The sequence below is a fragment of the Metopolophium dirhodum genome, chromosome 3 (assembly GCF_019925205.1).
Source record: "Metopolophium dirhodum isolate CAU chromosome 3, ASM1992520v1, whole genome shotgun sequence".
NCBI classification, from domain to species: domain Eukaryota; kingdom Metazoa; phylum Arthropoda; class Insecta; order Hemiptera; family Aphididae; genus Metopolophium; species Metopolophium dirhodum.
The window spans coordinates 5,459,202-5,475,836 of record NC_083562.1 but is presented as its reverse complement, the minus strand read 5'-3'; the positions used below and the strand labels follow the sequence as shown (position 1 = coordinate 5,475,836).

The following is a 16,635-nucleotide window of genomic DNA, read 5'->3' as shown; positions in this document are numbered from 1 at the left end:
GCCATCCCTGGTCTATGGCATGGACATAGAGGACATTATACATGCTCTTATGTCCATGGCCTGTGGCTTCCATCCACGATTAAAGATATCGGTATACTACCACTTCACGGGACACCGCTTTTGGAGTGACGTCAATGATGGCGGGCACTGCGCTCGGATATAAAAACCGAAAATATTCCTCGACTTGCTATGCAACACCACCACAAGTTGGTCACAGGGTAGCCGCGGGATACACACTCTTATTACGTTATTATACGTGTCATACGTAGGTATACCAGTATACCACTATTTATATTGAATATTGGTATACCAGTATACCACTATTTATATTGAATATTGGTATACCAGTATACCACTATTTATATTGAATAGTCGTTATTAGGAGTGTGATATACGGTGGTTGGGCGCATCCTAGTTGGGTCCGAAAATAATATAAGTCTTAAATTTTGTACGAATTGGGTCCGTGTGGGTATAATATTTCGTACGAATTGGGTCCGGGCATGTAAAATTATGTTTACGAATCGGGTCCGTTCATAATTATTTATCGAATCGTAGTAATGCAATGAACGGATATAATATGGATCACGTACTTTCCGGTGAAAATCGAAATGCACCGATTAGATAATATAATAATAGTAATAATATTATCTTATCATTCTTATCGTATAGCAATAAAATGCGTCGAAGTCGTTGAACTACTAGCATGTAAATCCTGGCATTCACACTTCAACTCTATGTTTTATTCTGCTCACTCAAAAATATTTCAATTTATAAACGTTTAAAAAAAAAATCGAAATCGACGTTTATATTTAAATGAGAAGTTCAGAGGAAAGAAAAAGAAACTGTATAATATCTATAGGAAGATTTCGTGTAGGGAAAAATGACAGAAAAAATATTGGGAAAAATTAATTGTTATATATACGAATTTATTAAATCTGTATCTTATAAATTTCAGTCCACTTATATTAGTTATTAACTATTAACAACTAGACGATGAATGTAAATCACGAAAATAAAATAGTAAACATTAGAAAATAAATATTTTTAACCATACCTATAATAATGGATGTTATTAGACAGTCCTAAGTCTGAAAAAATAGGAAGGAAAATATTTTTTCTGTGACCCAAATAGTATGCGCCGCGACGGTTACCCTGTAGGCTGTGATCAACTTGAGGTAGTGTTGCATAGCAAGTCGAGGGATATTTTCGATTTTGGAACAAATGCACTTTACCACGCCCTCTCAGTCCATTGGCGAAAATTGAGGGGGCTTGGGGGACTTCCCCCCAAATGCCGGTCAAGTCTCCCCAGTTCAAAATCTAGTAATTAGTACTAATTTTTATATTCTGTGGTATTAAGCAATTGGCCTATGGTGAGGGGGCTTGAGACCTCCAAAAAATGTAGTAAATTTGCACCTATGCCCCTGACGAATTTCAATTTTTTTAAGAAAAAGTCTCGTTTTTCAACGCTGATTTCGAAACTACGGGCAGACCGCAGTAGACTGTAGACGGATTACCTAACAAGTAAACTGAACCTTGTTAGTTAAACTTTAAAGTAACACGAGTGACTCTCGTCTTTAAGCTCGAGGGACCTCCCGTCGCCTGCTGGCTCCGGTCGCCAAACTTTGGATGGCTATAACTCCCAAAAAAATCAAACAGTTTCAAAATCAGCGTTGAAAAATACGTCTTTTAAAAAAAAATTTTGAAATTCGTGGGGGGCGTGGTGTAAAGTGCATTTTAGCCGTGCAATATTGCAATATAGTGATTAGCATGGATTAAAGAATAGTAGTGTTTATAAACAAGTAACATAATATCTTAGTTACCAAAGGGGATTTGGGTTATTAATTGTTATTTTATAAAATATGTACTATATCAGTAGGTACAATAGTACATATTATAAATAACAATATTTATATAATTAAAATATAAGTAAGTGCATAATTAATATGGTTCGTCAGTTTAAAAAAAAAAGTCTTGGGGCCGGGATACGACACCCAAGACCCCCCCCCCCCCCTCCCCCAGTAATTACACCACTATTGTTCTGTGATTATACGTATATGGTGAATACACCCTGCACAGGTTATTTACTTTTATTATCACAAGACATTTTATCAATATTTTTATCAATTTTCAGTGTAATGATTTTTTAAAGATGCCCGATGCTATGAAAACTCAAGTTTAAATTATTATTTTCAATTCTGTTTCTCAAACACCATAAAATGGATGTACTCAATAAATTTCGCTCTACAGTTACGAGTACTATGTCACAACTGTCTACAGTTCTACCGGGCAATCCAGTTACTAGGGAGTATGAAGCTACCAAACATATTGCGAGCGCTGGTGTTGGTATGTATTATTCGTTTCTTTCATCAATACCATTGTGGACTTGTTACATATTTTTTTACTTACTATAATGTTTGGTAATAGGTAATATTTAACTCATTTTTTTTATTAAATTAGGATTACTTTGGAAAATATACAGTGGTTATAAAAAGTCAACACAGCAACCTGCATCTATTTTTGTATTAGAAAAGAGACTATTAGATAAATGGTCGAAAACTGAACGAGAACACATAATAGAGGTTGTCAAAAAAGGTGTTGCCCAACTAGCCAGACTCAAACATCCTCAAGTATTAACTGTTCAACATACCTTAGAAGAGTCTAGGTTCATACGATCACAATGTATTGAATGTTAAGTTATTTATTTATATAGTCTAACATTTTCAGAGAAAGTTTGGCATTTGCTACGGAACCTGTGTTTTGTAGTCTGGCTAATGTCCTTGGTAAGATGGAAAACACACCTCAGCCAGTGTCAAAAAATCTACAAGATTACAATCTATTTGATATTGATATCAAGTATGGCTTAATGCAACTTGGTCAAGGTCTTGCATTTTTACATAACGATGCTAAGCTACTCCACCACAATTTGTGCCCAGAAAATGTTGTAATTAATGAACAAGGAGCATGGAAAATATTTGGATTTGATTTCTGTTCTCAAAGTATCAATCCAGTAGATCCAAATGTAAGGACTTAACAATTTGGTTGGTTGATAATATTTTTTTATGTATAGATTTTTGTTTATCCAACAGCCCACTTGGCCAAGCTGGGAGTATAAAGTAGATGTCCATCCATGGGCACAACCAACTTTAGATTATCTAGCCCCGGAATCGGGTTGTGATCACATCCAAATTAAAGCCAATGATATGTATTCTTTGGGAGTTTTGATTTTTGCCATCTATAATAAAGGAAATGCACCATTACAGTCAAATCATGAATGGTCTATTTATAAAAGAAATTTACAAGAAGTATGAAATTAGTTGTTTCTTTTTAAATTCTTTTTAAATTCTTTATTAAATTTAATAGATGAAACATAATACACCAAAAATATCAATTGTTGATGCTGGTCTCCGAGATCCAGTAAAATTATTATTAAGTTTTAGACCTGAAGACAGACCTGATGAACATGAATTTTTAAAAGTAAGATATTTATTTTTAATTGAACTAGGAAGTCAACTATTTTAACTATTTTATTTTTACAGATTGAATTTTTTAATGATGTTGGAGTTAAAACATTAAATTATTTGGATTCACTTTTCCAATGGGATAATTTACAGAAATCCCAATTTTATAAAGGTTTACCTCAGATAATGGAAAAATTACCTCACAGAATTTGTCTAAACCGGTAACTACAATTTTTATTTAATAATAATGAAACAATATAACATTTATTATTAATATGACATTTTTTTTAGGATTCTTCCGTGTCTTGTAAAAGATTGTGTCAATCCTGTTATGATTCCCTTTGTTTTGCCAAATATTTTTTATGTCTGTGAGAATTGTACTAAAGATGAGTTTGTTAACCATATTTTACCATGCTTAAAGCCTATAATGAAAGTGCATGAACCAGTTCAAGTATGTATTTTTTCATCATTACTAATTCAGTATTTATTATTTACGCTATAATTTTAAAGGTTCCTTTCATATTCCTCCAAAAAATGGAATTATTATTAAAATTAGCACCACTGGAAGATCTCAAATCTGATATATTACCAATGTTATATAAAACATTGGAATTGGATTCAAAACCAGTTCAAGAAACTTGTCTATCAGTGATTCCATCATTAGCTACTCTCGTAGAAGGCCCTTCAATGAAAAATGCCTTATTACCGAGAATAAAAAGATTATGTTTGTCAACTTCTGATCTTTCAGTAAGTTAAATTAATCTTAATACAATGTGATTAATTGAATGTATGACACTTGTTGCAAAAATTTAATAAATGTGTACATTTTTATGCTAAATCAATTATCATGTTTATGGTAACACAGCTATAGGGTCTACCTAATATGTAATACACTAAAATTCTTTAAACAATAAATTAGGTTAACGTTCAAAACCCATTAAACCAAAATGATTTTTTTTTCCAAAACCAGAATTAACCGTAACCCGAATAATTTTTATTTTACAAATTTGTAATTAATTATTTAATTACAGGCTCAATTATGCTGGTTTATATTTACATCATGTATCTGATCGCTCTTTTAATACATTTTTTTAGAATTTTTCATAACTACTAGACACCCGTATTAACCCATATTAATCTGAATAGTAACGGTTATTAATGCTCAAACATTTGTTTAAACTATTTATTCTGGTGTTAGTACATAAAACACTCAAAACTCAAACAAATGATATAGGTCCTGCTTATTAGTTATTACTTATTACTTAATAGCATTTTAATTTGTCTTTTAAAAAACTAAAAAAAATTGCCCAATATTTTATATTAATTGGGAATTTTTTTTTTTGATAAAATATGGGAATATTATTTTATTAACACTTACAACGCCGCTGACGTGCAAACGCGTCAACAGTTTATTCTAACAGGTCAGTGATGTGTTAACGCGTCAAAAACGTATACATTTATATACGCTATAATTAAATCGGATTTTTTTTAATGAGCTCTGAAATTTAGATAGGCCATTGACAATGAATTCTAAATTCAAAGTTATGGGTGGTTTAAGTTTTTGTTTTATCTGTAATTTCTGAAATCACAAGCGGCGTTGAATGTGTTAATTGAAATATTAAATAAATCTAGTATTTTTTTAAATTTGATAGGGAGCATAAATATAATAATTTACATTTAATAAGGCATGGTAAGAACCTCTTAGCCATAAGAGATGCACAACACTGCTTCTGAAAAATAATACTGCCTGATGCATATTATCCCTCATGTGCTGTTCTGTGTTCAATTCAGGCTAACATATTTATAAGCCATACATTTAGACTGGATAGAGCACATTCAATATATACATATTTCCAAATAAGTACAATTTTAATCATAGAATTTCATAACTTCATATACATTAAAGAAAAAACAACAATAAATTCTATTATATCACATTTAGCTCTGTTAGCTCAAAAATTAGAGTGAATTGACCTCTTATAAAATTTAGGAGTAAGAATATTATCTAGTGAACCTTTCAGAGTTTTTTTTTATATTTTCATTTTAAAGGAAGTTATGAGGAATTTAAAATTGTAAATTGTTTGTACATTATAAAATACTCATAACTTACTTTAAAATTAAAATATAAAAATAACCCTACGAGGGTCTATGAGATTCACTAGATCTAGTCTTAATCTTACCTTTACATTTTATAAGAGGTCAATTCACTCTAATTTTTAAACTAACAGTGTTGAACGTGATCTACTGAGCGTACAATTTGCTATGTTATGTTTTTGTAAGACAGAGAGAACACATGCGGCCATGCAGGTGTATCGCCCCCTTAAGAAAATATGTTACGTGCAAAAAACTATTAAAACTATCAATTAATAATTATCCAAATAGCTTTTAAAGTGTTAGTATAAAACAAATTAAAGGTGATTTAATGATAAGTTAAATATATTATTATTAAATGTATATTTAACTGTTTAGGTTCGTGTAAAATGCCTTGTTTGCATTGGTAAATTAATTGAATATTTGGATAGATGGCTAGTACTTGACGATATTATTCCATTTTTACCTCAAATACCTTCCAAGGACCCAGCTGTGATTATGGGCATCTTAGGTAATTATTATTATTATTTTGTTCTATTAAAGAATAATTTAATTTTGGCATACTTAGGTGTATATAGGATTATTCTTTCTCACAAAAAAATGTATATTACTAAAGAAACTATGGCCCTCAGTATTTTACCTTTTTTAATACCAATGTGTATTGAGAATACACTAACGCTGAATCAGTTCAATGTTTTAATATCAATTGTGAAAGAAATGATTACTAGCGTTGAAACTGATCATCGTGCTAAATTACAACAACTAAATGAACAGCACAGGTACATATAAATTTAAACTATATTGTTTTTTTTTTTTTAATACATATTTATATTGTCTAATATCAATAAATATTAATAACCCATCACATTTTGCAGATCAATTTCAAATAGTTTAACTTTAGAAAATGGAACAACAAAGCCAAATGGTTTGACAAATGAATTTCAATTTGAAAGTTATGTTGAAAAAACTTCAATTCAAATATCTGGTTCCAATGAAATAACAAATAATATATCTTCCAACAATGACAAATCAAAGTATATTTACAATTTATATTTAATTTTATTAATAATTTTACCATTTTTACATAATCTATAAACAACAGATTTAGAGAAAGGAACTGTTAATTTGGTAATAATATTTTTTATTTTGTTCAGGTAAAATTTGTAGTTATTATTAGTGTACTTCAAAGTGTCACATACATTGATTAAAAAATATTAATAGTATATTTAGTAATAGATACAGTTTATTACAATTTACAAAAATTATAATATTTTCAATATTTGCTAAATTAACAAAAAAATAACTTATTCAGTTTAGCATTAGTTATGGTATAAACTGTTTATTTTTCATGCCAAATAAAATGTTTAATATTGGTTTGAACATTTAACCAATAAAATCAAAATTTCTACCAAATTTGATGAAGAACTTTAAAATATTAAATAGAACTATTGTTAGAGTAAATATAATATTTTTTTGTATTTTCTGTCATTATTTTATTCAACTAATATTTTTTTTAAAGTTAGGTTTAGTTTGATATACAATTTGAATAGTTTCGCTTTTGCTGGATTTGAATCCAAATAAAAAATTGCTTAACGTTTTTTTTCTTCAAAATTAGGGTTTGTACACCATTACTCATTTTCCATATAAACCTTCAACCATAACTAAAATTGAAAGGAAATTATAAGAATTTAGAATTAGGTCTACATTTTTTAAGATTTTCTAAAGTTAAATAAAAAAAAAATATAATTAAAAATTAAAAATTTACATTGAAAAATTGTTTACCAAAAGTATAGGCCTGTTAAATGAGCAAAGGATTACAATAATTTATTTTTTGTGCTATTTAATTCATTCTAGGACAAACAAATCACAAGATGTACCATTCCGTACGTTTCAGCAAGACATTACCCTTACTCCAAGTGTAGAAAAACTCAATAAAAATAATCCAGTACCCAAGGATCTCACTTCATCTCTAATTGATTCAAATATAAATCAAATAAGTTGGTTAAATCAGATGAAACCTACCACAAGTTCATTATCTCAATCAAAATCATTGGGATTTGAAAATAAATCAATGAGTCTTCAAGGTAGACTTTCAGGATTTGAAAACAATTCAGTTAACCCACAAACTAAACCAATGTCCCTTCATAATTCAGCAAATAACTGGAATGATTTATGGATAAAACAAGAAGAAACTCAGCCACAGGTTAAACAGTTATCTTTATCTGATATAAATGATTTATTGAGCTGAGAAATTACTTAATCCACTAAACAGTAAATGTTACCTAACTTACTTATTGACTTTATTCAAGTATTTTATATTTTAAATTTCAGTCATTATATTTATTTTTAGGAATTGCTTCTTTGATTCCTTAATTATTAATTTTATTGTCATATTAAGGTCAGACAAAACCGGATTACATTTAAATCAAATCTTAATTTTATATCCATCAATTAAAATTAATTAATTAATATCCATCTAGTTGAATGCATTCAAAAAAACATTTGGAAAACAAAAAAATGCAAAAACCTAAAATGTTCAACAATAGTATTATTTTAAGTTAAAACAAATCCACATTAGCATTTAATTAAAAATTGAAATAAATAAAATACTAGAAAGAATAGATCCATTAAAACTATTAATATTATTTATTTATTAACAAATTGTGTAAGAGTAAAACGAGTAACAAATATATTGGTTAGGAAATGTATTATTTATTTATTAATTTGTAATATTATATAAACTATATTAAATAATTTTTACTAAGCAGAAAAGAAATAATTATGACTGATATTTAAATATATTTGTGATTTAATTGTAATACCATGTCAAAGTTACTCCAGTGGGAGGATTTTTTATTCTGGGAAACTTGTCTTTTTAAAATTGTAATTGGCTATCACTTATTGTTCTGATATACATGTAACATGTTGTGTAATATAAAATTTAAAATTAAAAAAAGTAGTAATTCAATTTTAACTAACAACATAAATATGAATTACACAATATCTCATACAACATCTTTAAAACTAACTTATTTGCTAAAGAAAAATGAATTTAGTTTTCCTGCTAAATTTTTATACTTTGATCCTTCAAAGATGGATGGATATTAACTAGTAATCACAGACATAAAACATGTTTTATATCCGTGGTACTAACTGAATCTCTTCTCTTAATTTATAATATACAATTTATTGTAATACATATTTATAATTTTTATTTAAACTGGAAATCAGAGTGTTACTTATGTTGAACAATAATATTCTTTATTTATAATAATATATACAATAATGACAAGAAATACATAATAAAGAGACCTCCCACATTCCAGAGGACGTTCTTTGGTATAAAATAATTATACAATATACATACTATATAATTATATTTATAAGTTTATAATAGATTACCCACTATTTCTTTTTAATATTATTATTATATATTTATAGACAAGCAGTTTGCAACAACATTTTCTTTGTATTATTACAACAGTAAATTAACAATCAGTAAACATAAACATATAAACAATATTTTTGATTCACAGTTATTTTTTATAATTAGGGGAGAAATGGGGAAAGGGATATACCTCCCAAAAATAGACAGTTTTTTTAGTTGTGATGAATCAAACATGGGGGAAGGGGGTTACATTGATGTTAAAAATGTTAGTCCCCACTCCGCCCTGAAATTTTAATGGATTTTTACTCTTGTTTATACTACTGATGATTGACAATGATACTTAGTAATATAGTGAATAGTGATCTACCATTGACATTAAACAAAACGTTTTATACAATTTAATTTAAAACTGATTAATTATAGATAATGTGTTGCCTGATTAAATTTAATATTTCTGTTAAAACACTGCTTTTCAAATATTACAATAGCTAGTCACCACATAGACACATTGTATAATAATTGCCTTATTATTTTAAAATTATGATTTATGTTTCCAGCTTCCATACATTTTTTTGTACAGTTATTGAATACCGGTGAAATTATTGAAATAATATTATATTGATAAAAAATATATTATAATAACAAATAAAAATGTAATTTTGAATAATTTGTTTTTATTTTATTTCATTTAGCCATTTACGTATACAAAACAAAATCGTCAATAATTAGCGAATGGAGTAACTATCGGGTAATGAATTATGATGTGAGAAGAATTGAGGGGGAGGGTTAATGCCTTAATGGGGTTATCTTGCTTCAAAAATATTTTCATTACCTTATAAAAATGTAGTGCTTGGAAGGAACACATTCAAAAGAACTAGTTACAGCAATGTTCAGGAACTTAAAAGGACCATACCTATTGGAATTTTGTTAATTTTTTAAAATATGAACAATTATATTTGTTCCTTTTCTCATTCATTTATTCTTAAATATAGGGAATTTAAATAATTTTTTTTTTAGAAATTTAGTCAAAATAATGGGTTAAACAACGATAATATTCACAATGTTTATAAAATGTCAAGTCAGTCAGGGTGGTTTTAACTTATATTATGAAATAAAAAAATTTAATATTTTAAACACTAAAAACAAAATAATTACATAATTAAACGATTTATTTACAAATTATATTAAAACTATCAGGAACAAAAAATGTTCTTTATTTACGAATGAGAAATGGAATTAGTTCCTTTATTTAAGCCACAAACGAGAAACGATTTAGTTTCTTTTTAATAAAATAACTAATTCCTTTTATAAAGGAACTTTCCAAACACTCCAAAAATGTACTGTATACCTTATGAATTTTAACAGAGGAGCGGCGTCCATCTAACTTCTTAACCTCATATAGTTATACTCTTATACTTGCAGGTATTTGTCATTGTCATACTTGTGCTTCATTTTATATTAGCATAATCTATTAGTTTTGTTAATAAACCATAAATTATAGTTATGGTGTTAAATAAATGTTTATTTATACACAGGGGTGAGCCAAAAGGCAATCTGTGGTTCTTATTCACCAATGTCTAATTCCATGTGCCCACGTTCTATGTAAATTGTATAATTACATCTTTACATTTTTTTTAGCAAGTTAAAATTAAATTCTTTATATGGAGCAGACGCAACTAGGGGATACATCAGAATATAGCATCCCCAGTTCAAAAACACAACCAATTAAAAAATCAGTTTTCTTTGTTTTACAAAAGGTTTTTTTTATTTGATGTTTTTTTTACAGAAACACAAATTGTTTGTGATGATATTATAGTAATATCAAATATTAGGTATGTCGTATGTAACATCGAAAATTAAATTGTTGCAGTCATAGATAATAAATTCTACAGTCTGTAGTAATTTTAATATCATTTAAAATATGAAGGTTATAAAAATTAAAAATCGGGTAAGTGGATGTCGCTCTACTGTTCAGTAGATTACAAGTGGGTCTGTGTATAATGGAATGAATTAAATTTGAATTCAGTGATATCATATCATTTTACACGAAAAACGATTCTGAGTGGTGACGGTGCATTGGTCTGGATATTTTATATTGTTATTGTAGCTTATATGTTGATTTAATATTATAAATGACCACAAAATAACTAAAATTGTTATTGTTATTTTTATTTGTTTCTATGTGACTAACAAATTGTTGGAAATTAAAATCTCATTTATAGCGGTTTTTTGTAATTTGTCGGTGGTATGTATTTATCAGGTCTATTACTGTTTATATCATAGGTACAATTTCAACTTTTGACTTGGGGAGGGGGGGGGGCTGAATATATTAAATGCAATATAGCATTTTTAAATTATATGTCCTAGGTTTTTGAGGGGGCTACGGCTAAGTTTAGGAGGAATTTTTCCCCTTCTCAAATTGCACCTATGGTTTATTTACTTAAATATTAGTGTGCTTATGTCTTTATATGGTGCATTTAGGAATGGTTATAGCTGAGTTCTTGTATTTTATAATTTTTGAAAAAAACTATTTTTTGTTTAAAACAAATAATATTCACTTGGATTTTACACTGTTGTAAACAAAATGTTTTAAATTTTTTTGCTAAGATCCTGTAAGCTGTAGCCTATAAGTGGAGTTCAGAAGTAGGATTTAATTTTCAAAAAAAAACTCGATTTTATGAGGAACGCCCAGCTATAATTAGTACTTCTGAAAATATATAATTGTCTATATGATTGGGAGTATTATATGTAATTATTATTTAAATTAACCAAACAAACTTGTTTTACTATATTATGGAAAATTTGGAATTCTATTTTTGGTTTATACTAGCCATAACAAAATAATTTATAAATTTATTGACTGGAATCACATAAAATACAAAAAATGAACTTTTAATATTTAATAATGTACAACTTTACGAGAATTACAGGAAAAAAAATAATATAACACAGTTTACAACTATATAAGGCTTACTTACAAATTACAACAGTATAAAATAAACAGGTTAAAATATACAATAATAATTTTGTTTATTGTGTTGTGGTTGTAACAACATATTTTGTATCTATTCCTAGAAGTATGTTTTTGTTATCCTCTGGTGAAAAACTAACAACTATGTTTACTTTTGTTCTATTATTTATAAGTGATTTCATGGAGCTTATAACTAGTTGTTTATTATTTTGGTTTGATAAATAATCTTCAAGTTTTATTTTCTTCTTCGAAATTTTCCTGACAACACTTTCAGCCTTTTTATCGTAACAGCATACTTCTATAGCTTGCGATTCATTTTTTCCATAAAGAAAATTCATAATGAAAAAAAATGTAAGGTGTACAATGGTAGAACATTTAGGACACTTGTACTCCATATTTGAAGATTGAGGTGTCAATTTGAGGTAACATTTTTGAACAAACGCGTTGCATTTCGTGCAGTATCCACTTACAATTTCACTATTATCAAATACGTTTGGTACAGTATGAACAAGTCTACAAGGACCTATACACTGCGTAGGTTGGCTTACAATACTAGATTTAAAACTATTTGATCGAGTATCTTGGTTCAATATTAATGATTCTGGTTGACTGTTAATGCAACTAGATGAACATGAGCTACTAGAAGATGAGCTTGGAGAAATATCTCTTTGAAAACATATTTTACTTTTAGGCAAAGAGGTATCTTTATTTGATAGAGTAAGTGATGAGATATCATTATATTTTTGGACTTTGTCATCTTGGTTCAATATTAATGATTTTGGTTGACTCTTAAAGAAACTAGGTGAACATGAGCCATCAGAAGATGAGCTTGGTGATTTATTTCTTTGAAAACATATTTTACTTTTAGGCAAAGAGGTATCTTTATTTGATGGAGTAAGTGATAAGTTGTCATTATATTTTTGGACGTTGTCATCTGATCTTAAATGTTTGATAGGTAATGAATTATCATCAATAATATTAATTTTATTTTTGCCAAATTTACTTGCATTGTTGTGGACATAATTGTCCTTTTTAATAATCTGTGTAGATGTTGAAAAGTCTCTACATGGTGATAAATTAACAATATCATCATAATCATCATCGGATAAATCTATGCATTTTGTTTTACTATGTTTACTTTGTTGAACATTTAAAGGTTTCTCCAATGGAGTAATATTTGTATTTAACTCCCGAATATTATCGTTTAAAACCAATTGGACATCATCAGATATTTTTTTGAATTTAGGCTGAATTGCAGGTTTTAAATCATCAGGTATTAAATGTCTTATATGTCTAACAGATTTTACAATACCAGTTTCTAATGGAACAACTTTATCATTATGACCATTTCCGTTCATATGCAGTAAAAATATGTCTGAATCCTTTATATTTTCCATTGTTACATTGTTTAAACATATTCGTTGATTAAGTGACAATGACATAAAACATTTACTTGGGGTTTTAACTAAAATATCAACTTGGTTTGAAAAAAAATCATATTTCAAATCAGATGCTGTATTGTTATTTATAATATTATTATATCCACTATTAAAATGAAAATATTTGAGAGTTTTTAAGCTTGATTTATCATTACTTAGCAATCTTAATGACATTGACTCTTGATCATAATATCTTATGATTTTTTTTATAATTCCATATATCGAATAAACACCAGAACCAGTTAGAGAGGAAAAATTATTTTCAAATACTGAAATTGATTTTTTTAACAAATTTCTATATTTAAATAAGATAACTGAAGAGTTGTCTTGTGATCCAACTAAAACAGTTAATATGTTAGTATTACAAATAGTAAACTGTTTGAGTACAACTCCGTTAATTATAACTATTCTATCGTTATCAAATAAAGTATCTATTAATGAACTGAAAAATTCACCCTTTTTGTTTTTGATGTTTATAAAACTTACATAATACATTTTACCGTTTTTTCTTAATAGAGATTTTGAAGAGTTTGTTTTTTTAATTTGTAATGAAGTTAGGTTAGCTTTGAGCAAAATTAAATCCATACCAAGTATAGTTTTCTTCTTAGATAGTAGAATATTTTTCTTATTCAACTCAAAAACGTTGTTAAATTCATTCATCTTATTCAATAATATTTCACCAATATCTTCTTCATTCTGTATGTAATATGTTTTCATTGTTATCCACATTTTGTTAACCTGTAAAAACAGATTTAAATCAATTAATTGTCTAAATTATAAAAAATATAAACATTTGTATAAAATATTTATTATACATATTTCCCATAATCCTAGACAATTTTTGGGTTTCTGTTTTTCTTTATTATACTCAGTTCAATATAAGAAGTAACCTTGGCATTACTATACAGATCGTTCACTTGTTGGTGGGACAGACAGGTATTACCGAACAACCGCCAAATAAAAACTGGTTGATTTTATATAGTTTCATTTTATCTAAGCTTTTGATTCTAAAAATGTCATAAATCAATCGTTAGAAATTTTACAAGAAATTGGGCTGCTCTAATCACCTAATTTGAATTAAACTTTCAACAAATGCATCTATACAGAAAAAATGTGAAACGAAACTCATCATTTTTTTTTTTACTAAAATCAAGTTGGTTGTAGGTAAACACACCCTTCAAAATGGGAGTTTGAGACGTACCTAATCTAATAAATATTAAGTATACTTAAATCTTAGTCTTCAAAAAAATGTTCACAATATTACAACGTATACAGGCAATACAAATTACAAATAGTTGTCAGTACTTACAGTATGTTGACAATTCCGTTATAGACACTGTCATATGTGACAATCAGGGTTAAACAATAGTAAGAACCGGAAACGTGCTCAGTGTGTTCTTGAGACTGTAATCCGAATTACCACTCTACTGCTAGACATTCGTCAAGACGAGGGTCGTCTACAACAGGAGTATATTTCAAGTAATTTCAAGAATATTTTATATTACAGTTGAGGCCAGTAAATAGTTATACCGGGTTGGGGGCAGTTGTCCGAAAAATGATAAGGCAGTTTATACCACAATACCATACCAGCATATACCAGCATATTACAGTGACACCAATTTGAAAAAACATCGTACAGTGATGCCGTGCTAGCGGCACTCGTCGCTACGCTCCTCGGCGCCGTCGCTCCCCCCCGCAAATCGAAAATACCCTCCGACTTGCAGCTGCAGCTATGCAACACCACCTCAAATAATTGGTCACAGGGTAACCACCGTACAACCACTCTTATCGGTCTTTATCATTATTCGGACAACCGACAGTGTTACTGCCAGCCACCGAGTTATACCCACGATTTAAGATAGTATAATTCTTAGGACATAGAGTAATGGTATAATAGAGTCTATGGTATAATTAAGCAGAATAATCATTAATAACAATAATTATTATTATCATTATTCTGTTGTTATAATCTGTGGTTGCACCGACAACGGCACGATTGGCCGATGTAAGTACCCGCGCATCGTGGTCTACGGTTACACGCAGATATCTATATACCACAGTTGTAGATATACAAATCTATATTATCTTAAACCGTTGTTGTTCTATGGCTGTAAACTAATGGACAGCGCTTAGAGAGAGAGGTCAGGGGTACGTTATAGAGCAAAAGAGAAAAGAGAACGCGGTGGAAATATAGTATTAGTTTCATACGTCAATGATAGCCCCACTTTATGTTCTCTCTCTCTTTTCTCTCTTCGTTCTTTCTTCTTTCTCTCTCTTATGTGATTCCCGTGCATTGATGGTAGGGGGCGGCAGCGGTGGCGCCAGGGGTGGGCCCGGGCCCGACTTAGAAATTCTTGCCCCCCCTCCCCCCCCCCCGGTGGCCCACCACAAAAATTAAATTTAATCATATTAGAATAATGTAATCACTACATTTAAATGACTTTTTTTAATTTAAAATTTCAATTATTTTTAAAAAACGTACAATTTCTATATTTTTTTATAATACCTATGTGGGTACCAACAACTTGTAATGAAATTTCTAATATTGATTTTTTTTTCGATTCCAGCTCTAAGCTAAAAATTTGTATTTATAATTTGAATATTGATGTTTAATGTCCTATCTTAATAATATACGGGGACGAAAAGGCTCATTCTTTTTACGGGGACGAAACTTCTGCGATTCAGTTGACTGTCTGTCACAAAAAACTATAAATATTGAATAATCGTGTATGGGCTATTGTCAGAGCCCTTATTCCTTAATGAGCATTGAGCTGTGTCCTGTGCGTAGGTTAGGTTATGCCCAGGGCCTGATTTACCGCTTTATGAGCCCCGTACAATTTACAATTTTGGGCCCCAAATTGTCCTTCTCTATTTTCTTCAATGCTAAAATAAAATGTAAGCATAATTTATTTTTAAATTAATGTCGTATGTAATTAGTTGCTTATATAGTTATATATGAGTGGCTATAGCCTATAGGCAACTATAATTGGATCATAGAATAAAATTGTATTGTTAAAAATTTGATTATTTAATATACAACAACACTGCACTATTTCAATGCGTCTAATTAATGTTTAATATATTTTATTCCAGTAAATGTACAAGTTAAAAAGCAATTATTGATTATTACACTTATATATCAAATTAAATGTTTTAAGTCAAATTTGATTTCAGCTAATCACTTTTCACAAACATTTCGATTGTGCGCTAGTAGATAAACTATTATAGTTCTAAACCTAAATTTATCCTAACTACCGTGTACTTTTTTTTGTTTTTTCGTGACGTTTA

The 16,635-nt window shown here is 28.8% G+C and overlaps 2 protein-coding genes across 2 annotated transcripts; one reads left to right on the top strand and one right to left on the bottom strand.

Moving 5' to 3' along the window:
- Positions 1-2,123: 2,123 nt before the first annotated feature.
- Positions 2,124-9,694, top strand: LOC132940835 (SCY1-like protein 2). The gene is made up of 12 exons (XM_061008622.1): positions 2,124-2,343; positions 2,458-2,662; positions 2,725-3,019; positions 3,087-3,302; positions 3,361-3,474; positions 3,537-3,679; positions 3,750-3,909; positions 3,969-4,205; positions 5,928-6,060; positions 6,118-6,328; positions 6,425-6,583; positions 7,404-9,694. Exons 1-12 carry the CDS (start codon positions 2,217-2,219, stop codon positions 7,795-7,797), a joined length of 2,394 nt encoding a protein of 797 aa, XP_060864605.1. The 5' UTR covers positions 2,124-2,216; the 3' UTR covers positions 7,798-9,694.
- Positions 9,695-11,770: 2,076 nt separating this feature from the next.
- Positions 11,771-14,901, bottom strand: LOC132940837 (uncharacterized). Its single transcript, XM_061008623.1, has 2 exons — positions 14,657-14,901; positions 11,771-14,085 (listed from the first exon to the last, which is right to left on the bottom strand). Exon 2 carries the CDS (start codon positions 14,074-14,076, stop codon positions 11,968-11,970), a length of 2,109 nt encoding a protein of 702 aa, XP_060864606.1. The 5' UTR covers positions 14,077-14,085; positions 14,657-14,901; the 3' UTR covers positions 11,771-11,967.
- Between the last annotated feature and the right edge of the window lie 1,734 nt (positions 14,902-16,635).